The 17,763-nt window shown below is 41.2% G+C and overlaps 1 protein-coding gene across 1 annotated transcript in view; it reads right to left on the bottom strand.

Moving 5' to 3' along the window:
* GAB1 (GRB2 associated binding protein 1) overlaps positions 1 to 17,763 on the bottom strand; it is a gene marked incomplete in the record, with an annotated part of 316,439 nt that overhangs the window by 60,917 nt on the left and 237,759 nt on the right. The window contains 1 exon segment of the mRNA XM_053703701.1: positions 14,337 to 14,640. Within this exon segment, the coding sequence (XP_053559676.1) occupies positions 14,337 to 14,640 (304 nt within the window).

Genomic DNA, 17,763 nt, shown 5'->3' with positions numbered 1-17,763 from the left:
AATCCACTGTGGTCATGTACTGACCCTTTTGGATCATGGGTAAGATTGTCCGAATAGTTTCCATTTTGAACGATGGAACTCTTAGGAATTTGTTTAGGATCTTTAAATCCAAGATTGGCCTGAAAGTTCCCTCTTTTTTGGGAACCACAAACAGGTTTGAGTAAAACCCTTGTCCTTGTTCCGACCGCGGAACCGGATGGATCACTCCCATTAATAACAGATCTTGTACACAGCGTAGAAACGCTTCTTTCTTTATCTGGTTTGTTGACAACCTTGACAGATGAAATCTCCCTCTTGGGGGAGAGAATTTGAAGTCTAGAAGGTATCCCTGAGATATGATCTCTAGCGCCCAGGGATCCTGAACATCTCTTGCCCAAGCCTGGGCGAAGAGAGAGAGTCTGCCCCCCACTAGATCCGGTCCCGGATCGGGGGCCCTCGGTTCATGCTGTCTTTGGGGCAGCAGCAGGTTTCCTGGCCTGCTTGCCCTTGTTCCAGGACTGGTTAGGTTTCCAGCCTTGTCTGTAACGAGCAACAGCTCCTTCCTGTTTTGGTGCAGTGGAAGTTGATGCTGCTCCTGCTTTGAAATTCCGAAAGGGACGAAAATTAGACTGTCTAGCCTTAGCTTTGGCTTTGTCTTGAGGCAGGGCGTGGCCCTTACCTCCTGTAATGTCAGCGATAATTTCTTTCAAACCGGGCCCAAATAAAGTTTGCCCCTTGAAAGGTATATTAAGTAATTTGGACTTAGAAGTTACATCAGCTGACCAGGATTTTAGCCACAGCGCCCTACGTGCCTGAATGGCGAATCCTGAGTTCTTAGCCTTAAGTTTGGTTAAATGTACTACGGCCTCCGAAATGAATGAATTAGCTAGTTTAAGGACTCTAAGCCTGTCCGTAATGTCGTCCAGGGTAGCTGAACTAAGGTTCTCTTCCAGAGACTCAATCCAAAATGCTGCCGCAGCCGTAATCGGCGCGATGCATGCAAGGGGTTGCAATATAAAACCTTGTTGAACAAACATTTTCTTAAGGTAACCCTCTAATTTTTTATCCATTGGATCTGAAAAAGCACAGCTATCCTCCACCGGGATAGTGGTACGCTTAGCTAAAGTAGAAACTGCTCCCTCCACCTTAGGGACCGTTTGCCATAAGTCCCGTGTGGTGGCGTCTATTGGAAACATCTTTCTAAATATTGGAGGGGGTGAGAACGGCACACCGGGTCTATCCCACTCCTTAGTAACAATTTCAGTTAGTCTCTTAGGTATAGGAAAAACGTCAGTACTCGCCGGTACCGCAAAGTATTTATCCAACCTACACAATTTCTCTGGTATTGCAACAGTGTTACAATCATTAAGAGCCGCTAAAACCTCCCCTAGTAATACACGGAGGTTCTCCAATTTAAATTTAAAATTTGAAATATCTGAATCCAATCTGTTTGGATCAGAACCATCACCCACAGAATGAAGCTCTCCGTCCTCATGCTCTGCAAACTGTGACGCAGTATCAGACATGGCCCTAGTATTATCAGCGCACTCTGTTCTCACCCCAGAGTGATCACGCTTGCCTCTTAGTTCTGGTAATTTAGCCAAAACTTCAGTCATAACAGTAGCCATATCTTGTAATGTTATCTGTAATGGCCGCCCAGATGTACTAGGCGCCATAATATCACGCACCTCCCGGGCGGGAGATGCAGGTACTGACACGTGAGGCGAGTTAGTCGGCATAACTCTCCCCTCGCTGTTTGGTGAAATTTGTTCAATTTGTACAGATTGGCTTTTATTTAAAGTAGCATCAATACAGTTAGTACATAAATTTCTATTGGGCTCCACCTTGGCATTGGAACAAATGACACAGATATCTTCCTCTGAATCAGACATGTTTAACACACAACTTTTAGCAAAGGTTTGTTCCCATTAGTAAAGTAACAATAATTAAATTTGAAACATAAAAATTACAGAGCAACGTTTTTAATAACAGTCAATATATAAGTCTCACAGCTCTGCTGAGAGAATCTACCTCCCTCCAAAGAAGTTTGAAGACCCCTGAGTTCTGTTAGAGATGAACCGGATCATGCAGGAAATACAAGAGTAACTGACTGGAAATTTTTGATGCGTAGCAAAGAGCGCCAAAAACGGCCCCTCCCCCTCACACACAGCAGTGAGAGAGAAACGAAACTGTCACAATTAAAACAAGCAACTGCCAAGTGGAAAAATAATGCCCAAATATTTATTCACTCAGTACCTCAGAAAATGCAAACGATTCTACATTCCAGCAAAAACGTTTAACATAATAAATACCTATTAAAAGGTTTAATGTACTTTTAACAGAGTAATTCCGGTGAAATACCATCCCCAGAATACTGAAGTGTAGAGTATACATACATGTCATTATAACGGTATGGCAGGATTTTCTCATCAATTCCATTCAGAAAATAAAAACTGCTACATACCTCAATGCAGATTCATCTGCCCGCTGTCCCCTGATCTGAAGCTTTTACCTCCCTCAGATGGCCGAGAAACAGCAATATGATCTTAACTACTCCGGTTAAAATCATAGTAAAAACTCTGGTAGATTCTTCTTCAAACTCTGCCAGAGAGGCAATAACACGCTCCGGTGCTATTGTAAAATAACAAACTTTTGATTGAAGTTATAAAAACTAAGTATAATCACCATAGTCCTCTCACACATCCTATCTAGTCTTTGGGTGCAAGAGAATGACTGGGAGTGACGTAGAGGGGAGGAGCTATATGCAGCTCTGCTGGGTGAATCCTCTTGCATTTCCTGTTGGGGAGGAGTTATATCCCAGAAGTAATGATGACCCGTGGACTGATCACACATAACAGAAGAAACAACGGTTACTACTCTATACTCATCTTACTTTACCTCTCTGCTGCCTTTGACACTGTCGACCATCCCCTCCTCCTACGGACTCTCAGCTCTCTTGGGCTCTGTGACACTGCCCTCTCCTGGACTCACTCTTATCTCTCTAACAGATCCTTATCTGTCATTTTTGCTGGTGACTCCTCCTCTCCATTGCCTCTGTCTGTTGGAGTACCTCAAGGCTCTGTTCTGGGCCCTCTACTTTTCTCTATTTACACTTCTTCACTGGGTTAACTTATCAACAGCTATGGCTTCAACTATCACCTCTATGCTGATGATACCCAGATCTACCTATTCACCCCTGCACTCTCTTCTTCTGTCAATTCTCACACCAGCGACTGCTTATCTGGCATTTACTCCTGGATGGCCTCTCACCACCTAAAAATAAACATGTCCAAGACCAAACTACTTCTTATCCCCCTCCCCCCTCTAATTCTACTCCAGTTTCTAATTTTTCTATCACTGTTGGCGGCACCACTATCTCCCCATCTCCCCCACATCCAATTGCTCTCTTCATCCTGCCGCAACCACCAACGCAATATCTCCAAAATGTGTCCGTTTCTGAGTGCTGAAACTACTAAACAGCTAATCCACTCCCTGGTAATTTACCGACTTGACTACTGTCATAACCTACTAACTGGCCTTCCCTCTCTCCCGCTTTTCCCCCCCTTCAATCCATCCTAAATGCTTCGGCCAGGCTAATCCACCTCTCCCGACGCTCTGTATCCACTGCACCTCTCTGTGAGTCCCTTCACTGGCTCCCCATTCACAGCAGAGTTAAATTCAAAATTCTCACCCTGACCTATAAACCCCTTACCAATGCTGCCCCACCCTACCTGTCCTCCCTCATCAACAAATATACGCCAGCCCGCCCCCTAAGATCCAACAATGACCTGCTCTTTGACTTATCTACCATCACCTCATCCCATGCTAGACTACAGGACTTCTCCTGTGTGGCATCAACTCTCTGGGACGCACTTCCTAGAGCTGTCAGACTTTACCCTAACCTGTCCGCCTTTAAACGCTCCCTAAAGACCTTTTTGTTCAGGGAAGCTTATCACCCAACTCGCTAACAAATGAATTTCACTTAACCAACAGTTGCCCTCATCTAACTCCTCACTAACATCCTTCTCACCTTTGCAGTTCCCACCTCCTGTTTCCCATCCACCTAGACATCTAGATTGTAAATTCCCATGGGAATAGGGCCCTCAATTCCCCCTGTATTTGTCGAAAAAAATTCATATTGTATTGTTTCACCGTTGTACTTATATCTTTGTACCTACGGACAGCGCTGCGGAATCTGTTGGCGCTTATAAATAAGAAGCCTTTTCTGCACACACGCCACAGACAGAGTCGCCTGAGGTATGCAAACGCACATTTGGACAAGCCAGCTTCATTCTGGAAGAAGGTGCTGTGGACTGATGAAACAAAGATTGAGTTATTTGGTCATAACAAGGGGCGTTATGCATGGCGGCAAAAGAACACAGCGTTTAAAGACAAACACTTGCTACCCACAGTAAAATTTGGTGGATGTTCCATCATGCTGTGGGGCTGTGTGGCCAGTGCCGGTACTGGGAATCTTGTTAAAGTTGAGGGTCTCATGGATTCCACTCAATATCAGCAGATACTTGAGAATAATGTTGAGGAATCAGTCACAAAGTTGAAGCTACGCCGGGGCTGGATATTTCAACAAGACAACGACCCAAAACACTGCTAAAATCTACTCTGGCATTTATGCAGAGGTACAAGTACAATGTTCTGGAATGGCCATCCCAGTCCCCAGACCTGAATATCATTGAAAATCTGTGAGGTGATTTGAAGCGGGCTGTCCATGCCAGCAACCATCAAACCTAACTGAACTGGAGATGTTTTGCAAGGAGGAATGGTCCAAAATACCTTCATCCAGAATCCAGACACTCATTACAGGCTAAAGGAAGCATCTAGAGGCTGTTATTTCTGCTAATGGAGGCTCTACTAAATTTGATGCAATATTTCTGTTGGGGTGCCCAAATGTATCCACCTGTCTAATTTCATTTGATGCATATTGCACGTTTTCTATTAATCCAATAAACCTCATTTCACTACTAAAATATTACTGTGTCCTTCAGTTATTTTATAGCTCAAAATGAAATTGCTGACCCAAACACCCAATTATTTATAAATCAAAATCATGGAAATTGTCAGGGGTGCCTAAACTTTTGCATACAACTATATATACATACACACACACACACATACATGCACATATTCACATATAAACACACATATGATATATTGCATCATATCTAGTAGTCAGAGGCACAACTCTTCAACAACAAAAAAATTACCATTAACTTATTTTTCATTCCAAATTGTTTTCAGCTGACAATATCTATACTATCTATTTTAAATTTAAGTAGTTCAAGCAAATCTCTTTTATTTAGGTTTCAAACAGTATGTCCATAAGCCCAGTTATGCAAAATTATCTCTACAGCGTTACAGAAATTACAGGGAGTGTTTAGATTTTAGGTGAAAAAATATTGATTTATTCTGGAATATAGGTTCATGCAGAGTAGAAACAATGAGTACATTATGGAGGTAGAACATAAAAGCAGAGTTTATCCACACAGTGGGCCAAGCATACACAGATAACACAGTTTTTAAGCAACAGTAACTGAAATCATGCAGGTAACATTAAACCAAAAGTTAATAGGAAGAAATCAAACCATTAATGCAAATTTTATAAACTGGTCTGTTTATATTAGCCCAGCAATACCATTAAAATTAATAATGATACATTGACTCAAATTTATTAAAAGAACCAGATCTTTTTTTCTTTTTTTTTTTACTTTCAAAACTAATCTTAAACATGGAATTTAAAGGGACATGGTTAAATTTAAAGAGACTTTTTTAAGTTTACTTCATTCTTTTTGCATCCTTTGTTGAAAAGCATACCTAGGTAGGCTCTGAAGTAGCTGGCTGGTAATTGATGGCTATACATAGAGTGTTACTCCTCAGACAATTATTAGATGCAAGGATAGTAATGTTCTGTGTCATTATAGCTACAATTATAATTACATGTAGATATAGGGCTTGTCTGCAATGTGAATGAAGGGAATTTGTAGAACTGAAGATATAAATAAAACTAGTGTTTATCTTTCATTACAAATTTAACTAAAAACATAATTTATGCTTACCTGATAAATTCATTTCTTCTGTTGTGTGATCAGTCCACGGGTCATCATTACTTCTGGGATATTATCTGCTCCCCTACAGGAAGTGCAAGAGGATTCACCCAGCAGAGTTGCTATATAGCTCCTCCCCTCTACGTCACCTCCAGTCATTCGACCAAAGACCAACGAGAAAGGAGAAGCCAAGGGTGCAGTGGTGACTGAATTATAATTTAAAAAATATGTACCTGCCTTAAAAAACAGGGCGGGCCGTGGACTGATCACACAACAGAAGAAATGAATTTATCAGGTAAGCATAAATTATGTTTTCTTCTGTTATGTGTGATCAGTCCACGGGTCATCATTACTTCTGGGATACCAATACCAAAGCAAAAGTACACGGATGACGGGAGGGATAGGCAGGCTCATTATACAGAAGGAACCACTGCCTGAAGAACCTTTCTCCCAAAAATAGCCTCCGAAGAAGCAAAAGTGTCAAATTTGTAAAATTTGGAAAAAGTATGAAGCGAAGACCAAGTTGCAGCCTTGCAAATCTGTTCAACAGAGGCCTCATTCTTAAAGGCCCAAGTGGAAGCCACAGCTCTAGTGGAATGAGCTGTAATTCTTTCAGGAGGCTGCTGTCCAGCAGTCTCATAGGCTAAACGTATTATGCTACGAAGCCAAAAAGAGAGAGAGGTAGCAGAAGCTTTTTGACCTCTCCTCTGTCCAGAATAAACGACAAACAGGGAAGAAGTTTGGCGAAAATCTTTAGTTGCCTGCAAGTAGAACTTGAGGGCACGAACTACATCCAGATTGTGTAGAAGACGTTCCTTCTTTGAAGAAGGATTTGGACACAAGGATGGAACAACAATCTCTTGATTGATATTCCTGTTAGATACAACCTTAGGTAAGAACCCAGGTTTAGTACGCAGAACTACCTTGTCTGAGTGAAAGATCAGATAAGGAGAATCACAATGTAGGGCTGATAACTCAGAGACTCTTCGAGCCGAGGAAATAGCCATTAAAAATAGAACTTTCCAAGATAACAATTTTATATCAATGGAATGAAGGGGTTCAAACGGAACACCCTGTAAAACGTTAAGAACTAAGTTTAAACTCCATGGCGGAGCAACAGTTTTAAACACAGGCTTGATCCTAGCTAAAGCCTGACAAAAGGCCTGGATGTCTGAATTTTCTGACAGACGCCTGTGTAACAAGATGGACAGAGCTGAAATCTGTCCCTTTAATGAGCTAGCCGATAAACCCTTTTCTAAACCTTCTTGTAGAAAAGACAATATCCTAGGAATCCTAACCTTACTCCAAGAGTAATCTTTGGATTCACACCAGTATAGGTATTTACGCCATATTTTATGGTAAATCTTTCTGGTAACAGGCTTCCTAGCCTGTATCAGGGTATCAATAACCGACTCAGAAAAACCACGTTTTGATAAAATCAAGCGTTCAATTTCCAAGCAGTCAGCTTCAGAGAAGTTAGACTTTGATGTTTGAATGGACCCTGAATCAGAAGGTCCTGTCTTAGAGGTAGAGACCAAGGTGGACAGGATGACATGTCCACTAGATCTGCATACCAAGTCCTGCGCGGCCATGCAGGCGCTATTAGAATCACTGATGCTCTCTCCTGTTTGATTTTGGCAATCAATCGAGGAAGCAGCGGGAAGGGTGGAAACACATAAGCCATCCTGAAGTTCCAAGGTGCTGTCAAAGCATCTATCAGAACCGCTCCCGGATCCCTGGATCTGGATCCGTAGCGAGGAAGTTTGGCGTTCTGGCGAGACGCCATGAGATCTATCTCTGGTTTGCCCCAACGTCGAAGTATTTGGGCAAAGACCTCCGGATGAAGTTCCCACTCCCCCGGATGAAGAGTCTGGCGACTCAAGAAATCCGCCTCCCAGTTCTCCACTCCCGGGATGTGGATTGCTGACAGGTGGCAAGAGTGAGACTCTGCCCAGCGAATTATCTTTGATACTTCTATCATTGCTAGGGAGCTTCTTGTCCCTCCCTGATGGTTGATGTAAGCTACAGTCGTGATGTTGTCCGACTGAAACCTGATGAACCCCCGAGTCTTTAACTGGGGCCAAGCTAGAAGGGCATTGAGAACTGCTCTCAATTCCAGAATGTTTATTGGCAGGAGACTTTCCTCCTGACTCCATTGTCCCTGAGCCTTCAGAGAATTCCAGACAGCGCCCCAACCTAGAAGGCTGGCGTCTGTTGTTACGATTGTCCAGTCCGGCCTGCTGAACGGCATCCCCCTGGACAGATGTGGCCGAGAAAGCCACCATAGAAGAGAGTTTCTGGTCTCTTGATCCAGATTCAGAGTGGGGGACAAATCTGAGTAATCCCCATTCCACTGACTCAGCATGCACAATTGCAGCGGTCTGAGATGTAGGCGTGCAAAGGGTACTATGTCCATTGCTGCTACCATTAAGCCGATCACCTCCATGCATTGAGCTACTGACGGGAGTTGAATGGAATGAAGGACACGGCATACATTTAGAAGCTTTGTTAATCTGTCTTCTGTCAGATAAATCTTCATCTCTACAGAATCTATAAGAGTCCCCAAGAATGGAACTCTTGTGAGAGGCAAGAGAGAACTCTTCTTTTCGTTCACTTTCCATCCATGCGACCTTAGAAATGCCAGAACTAACTCTGTATGAGACTTGGCAGTTTGAAAGCTTGAAGCTTGTATCAGAATGTCGTCTAGGTACGGAGCTACCGAAATTCCTCGCGGTCTCAGAACCGCTAGAAGGGCACCCAGAACCTTTGTGAAGATTCTTGGAGCCGTAGCCAATCCGAATGGAAGGGCTACAAACTGGTAATGCCTGTCTAAAAAGGCAAACCTTAGATACCGGTAATGATCTTTGTGAATCGGTATGTGAAGGTAAGCATCCTTTAAATCCACTGTGGTCATGTATTGACCCTTTTGGATCATGGGTAAGATTGTCCGAATAGTTTCCATTTTGAACGATGGAACTCGTAGGAATTTGTTTAGGATCTTTAAATCCAAGATTGGCCTGAAAGTTCCCTCTTTTTTGGGAACCACAAACAGGTTTGAGTAAAACCCTTGTCCTTGTTCCGACCGCGGAACCGGATGGATCACTCCCATTAATAATAGATCTTGTACACAGCGTAGAAACGCGTCTTTCTTTATTTGGTTTGTTGACAACCTTGACAGATGAAATCTCCCTCTTGGGGGAGATAATTTGAAGTCTAGAAGGTATCCCTGAGATATGATCTCTAGCGCCCAGGGATCCTGGACATCTCTTGCCCAAGCCTGGGCGAAGAGAGAGAGTCTGCCCCCCACTAGATCCGGTCCCGGATCGGGGGCCCTCGGTTCATGCTGTCTTAGGGGCAGCAGCAGGTTTTCTGGCCTGCTTGCCCTTATTCCAGGACTGGTTAGGTTTCCAGCCTTGTCTGTAACGAGCAACAGCTCCTTCCTGTTTTGGTGCAGTGGAAGTTGATGCTGCACCTGCTTTGAAATTCCGAAAGGGACGAAAATTAGACTGTCTAGCCTTAGCTTTGGCTTTGTCTTGAGGTAGAGCGTGGCCCTTACCTCCTGTAATGTCAGCGATAATTTCTTTCAAACCGGGCCCAAATAAAGTTTGCCCCTTGAAAGGTATATTAAGTAATTTGGACTTAGAAGTTACATCAGCCGACCAGGATTTTAGCCACAGCGCCCTACGTGCCTGAATGGCGAATCCTGAATTCTTAGCCGTAAGTTTGGTTAAATGTACTACGGCCTCCGAAATGAATGAATTAGCTAGTTTAAGGACTCTAAGCCTGTCCGTAATGTCGTCCAGCGTAGCGGAACTAAGGTTCTCTTCCAGAGACTCAATCCAAAATGCTGCCGCAGCCGTAATCGGCGCGATGCATGCAAGGGGTTGCAATATAAAACCTTGTTGAACAAACATTTTCTTAAGGTAACCCTCTAATTTTTTATCCATAGGATCTGAAAAAGCACAGCTATCCTCCACCGGGATAGTGGTGCGCTTAGCTAAAGTAGAAACTGCTCCCTCCACCTTAGGGACCGTTTGCCATAAGTCCCGTGTGGTGGCGTCTATTGGAAACATCTTTCTAAATATTGGAGGGGGTGAGAACGGCACACCGGGTCTATCCCACTCCTTAGTAACAATTTCAGTTAATCTCTTAGGTATAGGAAAAACGTCAGTACTCGCCGGTACCGCAAAGTATTTATCCAACCTACACATTTTCTCTGGTATTGCAACAGTGTTACAATCGTTAAGAGCCGCTAAGACCTCCCCTAGTAATACACGGAGGTTTTCCAATTTAAATTTAAAATTTGAAATATCTGAATCCAATCTGCTTGGATCAGAACCGTCACCTACAGAATGAAGCTCTCCGTCCTCATGCTCTGCAAGCTGTGACGCAGTATCAGACATGGCCCTAGAATTATCAGCGCACTCTGTTCTCACCCCAGAGTGATCACGCTTGCCTCTTAGTTCTGGTAACTTAGCCAAAACTTCAGTCATAACAGTAGCCATATCTTGTAATGTTATCTGTAATGGCTGCCCAGATGTACTAGGCGCCATAATATCACGCACCTCCCGGGCGGGAGATGCAGGTACTGACACGTGAGGCGAGTTAGTCGGCATAACTCTCCCCTCGCTGTTTGGTGAAATTTGTTCAATTTGTACAGATTTGCTTTTATTTAAAGTAGCATCAATACAGTTAGTACATAAATTTCTATTGGGCTCCACCTTGGCATTGGAACAAATGACACAGGTATCTTCCTCTGAATCAGACATGTTTAACACACTAGCAATAAACATGCAACTTGGTTACAATCTTATTTAACAAAAACGTACTGTGCCTCAAAGAAGCACTAAACGATTAAATGACAGTTGAAATAATGAACTGAAAAACAGTTATAGCATCACTCTTTAAAAACAACACAACTTGTTAGCAAAGGTTTGTTCCCATTAGTAAAGCAACACTAATTAAATTTTAAACATAAAAATTACAGAGCAACGTTTTAAAACACAGTCACTACATAAATCTCACAGCTCTGCTGAGAGAATCTACCTCCCTTCAAAGAAGTTTGAAGACCCCTGAGTTCTGTTAGAGATGAACCGGATCATGCAGAAAATACAAGTGTAACTGACTGAAAATTTTTTGATGCGTAGCAAAGAGCGCCAAAAAACGGCCCCTCCCCCTCACACACAGCAGTGAGAGAGAAACGAAACTGTCATAAGCAAAACAAGCAAACTGCCAAGTGGAAAAATAACGCCCAAATATTTATTCACTCAGTACCTCAGAAATGCAAACGATTCTACATTCCAGCAAAAACGTTTAACATGAATTAAATACCTATTAAAAGGTTTAATGTACTTTTACAGAGTAATTCCGGTGAAATACCATCCCCAGAATACTGAAGTGTAGAGTATACGTACATGTCATTATAACGGTATAGCAGGATTTTCTCATCAATTCCATTCAGAAAATAAAAACTGCTACATACCTCAATGCAGATTCAACTGCCCGCTGTCCCCTGATCTGAAGCTTTTACCTCCCTCAGATGGCCGAGAAACAGCAATATGATCTTAACTACTCCGGTTAAAATCATAAGAAAAAACTCTGGTAGATTCTTCTTCAAACTCTGCCAGAGAAGTAATAACACGCTCCGGTGCTATTGTAAAATAACAAACTTTTGATTGAAGTTATAAAAACTAAGTATAATCACCATAGTCCTCTCACACCTCCTATCTAGTCTTTGGGTGCAAGAGAATGACTGGAGGTGACGTAGAGGGGAGGAGCTATATAGCAACTCTGCTGGGTGAATCCTCTTGCACTTCCTGTAGGGGAGCAGATAATATCCCAGAAGTAATGATGACCCGTGGACTGATCACACATAACAGAAGAAAAAGACATTAGATTCTTAACAGTTTATAAGACTCATTTGTTCCCCCCACAATGTTCCATAAATGGCGCTGTAAGTGATTAGCCTGAACTGAGGAGAAATTCTTTCAGAATCAAAATGATATAAACACAGAACACATTACAAATTTAAACAAAAATGCAATTAAGTACCGTATATCTGTTTGAAAAGTCTTTAAACTTTATGCTATTTACATGGGTATTAAAAGCAGCAAGAATTTGTAAGTTATAAATTATAAAAGGTCTGTTTCTTTTAAAGGAATATTGTTGATAATCATGAATTGTCTTCAAATACTATGGATATTAAATATAATTGGTTCAAATGCTATTTTGCATATGGTTTTGATAACTTTGATATACAATGCACAGAAGTACTTAAACATTGTGATCTAATTATCAAGTCATTACAGAACGCAATAGCTTAGCAAAACTGTAGTTGTATCATAATGCTCTTTAGAGGGGTTAATGAAATAACTTGAGATTCTGAGGTTGTTTTCCTCGTCAAAAAAGATCACTGTACAACACGAGGGAAAATAAACTTCTGTGACTTGATATATAAATCTCACTGTTTCATAAAGTACCAAAGCAAAAAGAATCCCAAGCAAAGTAAAGCAATATTCGGTTGCTGTTACTATTATGCTATCATATATATATATATATATACAGGTAGCCCTCAGTTTACGCTGGGGTTAGGTTCCAGAAGGAATGGTTGTAAATTGAAGCCGTTGTAAATTGAAACCCAGTTTATAATGTAAGTCAATGGGAAGTGAGGGAGTTAGGTTCCAGGCCCCTCTCAAAATTGTCATAAGTAACAACTAGTACATTATTTTTAAAGCTTTGAAATGATGACTTTACATGCTAAACAGCATTATAAACTTAATAAAATAATCATACAACACAGAATATATAATTAAACTAAGTCAAATGAACAAAAACATTTGCTAAACAGCATTATAAACTTAATAAAATAATCACACAACACAGACTTTACTAGGATTTTTCTGCAAACAGTTCTTTCTATGCATTCCAAAATCTGCTCGATAGCTCAGGTCTGGTTAAACTGACTAATTTCAGCTTGCTTGGCATGCATATCTTTGCTGCAACACAAGCGGACAGCTCCACCTACTGGCTTTTTTAATCAATGCACTGCTTCTCAATGCTTTTCAATAGCAGTCACATGACTGGAAAAAAAGGTTGTTATTCTGAAACAGTGCAAATTGAACCGTTGTTAATCGAGGGCCACCTGTGTATATATATATATATATACATACATATACAGGTGGCCCTTGGTTTACAACGGTTCAATTTGCACCGTTTCAGAATAACAACCTTTTTTTCAGTCATGTGACTGTTATTGAAAAGCATTGAGAAGCAGTGCATTGATTAAAATAGCCAGTAGGTGGAGCTGTCTGCTTGTGTTGCAGCAAAGATATGCAAGCCAAGCAAGCTTAAATTAATCAGTTTAACCAGACCTGAGCTATCGAGCATCTTGCAAGGGAACAAGATCTTCCTGTCTATAAATCAGTCCAGATTGGAATGCATAGAAAGAAATGTTTGCAGAAAAATGCAAGTAAAGTTTGTGTTGTGTGATTATTTTATTAGGTTTATAATGCTGTTTAGCAAATGTTTTTGTTCATTTAACTTAGTTTAATTATATATTCTGTGTTGTGTGATTATTTTATTAGGTTTATAATACTGTTTAAGTCTTCATTTCAAAGCTTTGAAAATAATGTATTAGGTGTTACTTATGCAAATTTTGAGAGGGGCCTGGAACCTAACTCTCCTCACTTCCCATTGACTTACATTATAAACTGGGTTTCAATTTACAACGGTTTCGATTTACAACCATTCCTTCTGGAACCTAACCCAGGCGTAAACTGAAAATAAATAAAATTGTATGATTAATTTGCAAGGAAAATTCATAACTAAATAGCAATAAAATTAGACACTATGAAAAAAAATAATGCAGAGTTAAAATAGAACATTAAAACAAAATAATGTTTTCAATGGCTCATAAACAGATGAACAAATACATGAAGCACAAAATGATTTGAAAAATCTAAACGGTTTTCATTTGTTCTAGTTGATTTTGCACTGCTTACACTTCCGGTTGTTTTATATATTTACCATATTGAGTTACAATTTTAGGGTGTTTCTACAGATAAATGAGCAATCAAGTGTCTCAGTTATGAAGAGGACAAGATGAAGATACAATTGTTAAAATTGTGTCATAAAATATAACCAGTTCTAGTCTATGAAAAAATTTCACTTTATTTTCCACTAAATATTTGCAGTATTTTTCCAACTAGCAGAGAAGGTTAAATGTTTAGTAGCGGCGTGCATTATTGCTCGGCAGAAGCAGCAACAGTAGTAGCACTTCTTTCTAACGCACTAACTTACCTTTCCTATGTGGTTTAAGATTACGATCAACTGGTGGAGGCTCGCAATCAGCAGATGGCACCAACCTCCTTGGAGGTGTCTTTGGGCTAGACCGAAAACCCATGTGGGCCGGAGGAGGAACTTGCATTCCAAATGTAGAGAAGTCAAATGTGCTTGGAGTCATAGGGACATAGTTAGTTTCATGGATGGGTTCTGTATAACTATTGGAATGCTGCCGAGGAGGAGAGTTGGGGTTCATTGGTACATAGTTTTCATCTAGCTCCTCATTCGAAAAACTTCCCACTGTCAACATACTTTTATTTTTCTGTAAGATAACAAAGGTTAAAAATTAATAATAGTGACCTTTATCATGTTTTTCCTCCTTAAAGGGACAGTTTACACCAAAAATTGTATTGTTTAAAAAGATAGTTAAATCTCTTTATTAACCATTCCCCAGTTTTGCATAACCAGCACGGTTATATTAATATACTTTTTACCTCTGTGATTACCTTGTATCTAAGCCTCTGCAGACTGCCCCCTTATCTCAATTCTTTTGACAGACTTGAATTTTAGCCAATCAGTGCTGACTCATGATGTGAGCACGTTATCTATATAGCACAGATGAACTAGAGCTGTCTAGCTGTGAAAAACTGTCAAACTGCACTGAGATAAGAGGCGGCCTTCAAGGGCTTTTGACATTAGCATAGGTTTAGCCTTCAACAAAGAATATCAAAAGAACAAAGCAAATGTGATGATAAAAGTAAATTGGAAAGTTATTTAAAATTGCATGCCCTATCTAAATCATGAAAGCTTAATTTTGATTGGACTGTCCCTTTAATTTTTTTGAATACATTTATATATGCAATACCAGAAGTATATCTTAAGTATGGTTGGAATAACCAACAGAAGGCTTCACTCATCCACACCAACACTTTCTCGTCAATAAAAAAGTACCAATGCAACCACAGTTTAATAGTTGTGCAACTGCATTTAGGAGCCTCATTAACATATCTTAAAATAAAAAAGAAAGAAAAAACAAATAAATAAACAAACAAAAAAAATGTGTAGTTTTAAGGCATTCTGTCAGTCAGGGGCAGAACTACCATTGGTGCAACCGGTGCAGTGGCACCAGGGCCCAAATGCTGGGGGCCTATAGCAGCCAGTCTATAAAAAGGCTTGTACATAATGTGTGCAAGCCGAATGAAGGGGATCCGTTCATTAGTGCTATTTGCAGGTCCATCTTATCTATCTATCCTCAAAACCATAATACAGAGCAGCATGTATATTATTACTATTGCATAACCTTTGGAGGGCACAAAAAATATTTTGCACCGGGGCCCTCTCTTGAATAGGTCCCCGACTGCTGTAAGTGCATGAAAAATGTTACAATTACTTCCAAGTGGCTTTAAGTATGAGAAGTGGAATATGCTGTTGGTGCCAGCTCAGATCACTTATGAAGATGCTGAGGATATAGTGAAATGTGTTGTTGGGCAGGAGTGAAGGGGAAATGTTGTGAGGATTGAAAGAATGTGATTCCATAAGTAACCAGTAGCCTACATGAGAATGTGACAAAAAACAGAATTTATGTTTACCTGATAAATTTCTTTCTCCAACGGTGTGTCCGGTCCACGGCGTCATCCTTACTTGTGGGATATTCTCTTCCCCAACAGGAAATGGCAAAGAGCCCAGCAAAGCTGGTCACATGATCCCTCCTAGGCTCCGCCTACCCCAGTCATTCGACCGACGTTAAGGAGGAATAATAGCATAGGAGAAACCATATGGTACCGTGGTGACTGTAGTTAAAGAAAATAAATTATCAGACCTGATTAAAAAACCAGGGCGGGCCGTGGACCGGACACACCGTTGGAGAAAGAAATTTATCAGGTAAACATAAATTCTGTTTTCTCCAACATAGGTGTGTCCGGTCCACGGCGTCATCCTTACTTGTGGGAACCAATACCAAAGCTTTAGGACACGGATGAAGGGAGGGAGAAAATCAGGTCACCTAAATGGAAGGCACCACGGCTTGTAAAACCTTTCTCCCAAAAATAGCCTCAGAAGAAGCAAAAGTATCAAACTTGTAAAATTTGGTAAAAGTGTGCAGTGAAGACCAAGTCGCTGCCCTACATATCTGATCAACAGAAGCCTCGTTCTTGAAGGCCCATGTGGAAGCCACAGCCCTAGTGGAATGAGCCGTGATTCTTTCGGGAGGCTGCCGTCCGGCAGTCTCGTAAGCCAATCTGATGATGCTTTTAATCCAAAAAGAGAGAGAGGTAGAAGTTGCTTTTTGACCTCTCCTTTTACCTGAATAAACAACAAACAGGGAAGATGTTTGTCTAAAATCCTTTGTAGCATCTAAATAGAATTTTAGAGCGCGAACAACATCCAAATTGTGCAACAAGCGTTCCTTCTTTGAAACTGGTTTCGGACACAGAGAAGGTACGATAATCTCCTGGTTAATGTTTTTGTTAGAAACAACTTTTGGAAGAAAACCAGGTTTAGTACGTAAAACCACCTTATCTGCATGGAACACCAGATAAGGAGGAGAACACTGCAGAGCAGATAATTCTGAAACTCTTCTAGCAGAAGAAATTGCAACTAAAAACAAAACTTTCCAAGATAATAACTTAATATCAACGGAATGTAAGGGTTCAAACGGAACCCCCTGAAGAACTGAAAGAACTAGATTGAGACTCCAAGGAGGAGTCAAAGGTTTGTAAACAGGCTTGATTCTAACCAGAGCCTGAACAAAGGCTTGAACATCTGGCACAGCTGCCAGTTTTTTGTGAAGTAACACCGACAAGGCAGAAATCTGTCCCTTCAGGGAACTTGCCGATAATCCTTTTTCCAATCCTTCTTGAAGGAAGGATAGAATTCTAGGAATCTTAACCTTGTCCCAAGGGAATCCTTTAGATTCACACCAACAGATATATTTCTTCCAAATTTTGTGGTAAATCTTTCTAGTTACAGGCTTTCTGGCCTGAACAAGAGTATCGATAACAGAATCTGAGAAACCTCGCTTCGATAAAATCAAGCGTTCAATCTCCAAGCAGTCAGCTGGAGTGAAACCAGATTCGGATGTTCGAACGGACCCTGAACAAGAAGGTCTCGTCTCAAAGGTAGCTTCCAAGGTGGAGCCGATGACATATTCACCAGATCTGCATACCAAGTCCTGCGTGGCCACGCAGGAGCTATCAAGATCACCGACGCCCTCTCCTGATTGATCCTGGCTACCAGCCTGGGGATGAGAGGAAACGGCGGGAACACATAAGCTAGTTTGAAGGTCCAAGGTGCTACTAGCGCATCCACTAGAGCCGCCTTGGGATCCCCTGGATCTGGACCCGTAGCAAGGAACTTTGAAGTTCTGACGAGAGGCCATCAGATCCATGTCTGGAATGCCCCAAAGTTGAGTGACTTGGGCAAAGATTTCCGGATGGAGTTCCCACTC

The sequence above is a fragment of the Bombina bombina genome, chromosome 2 (assembly GCF_027579735.1).
Source record: "Bombina bombina isolate aBomBom1 chromosome 2, aBomBom1.pri, whole genome shotgun sequence".
Lineage (NCBI taxonomy): Eukaryota > Metazoa > Chordata > Amphibia > Anura > Bombinatoridae > Bombina > Bombina bombina.
The sequence above is the reverse complement of the archived record's forward strand: the minus strand, read 5'-3'. Positions and strand labels throughout refer to the sequence as shown.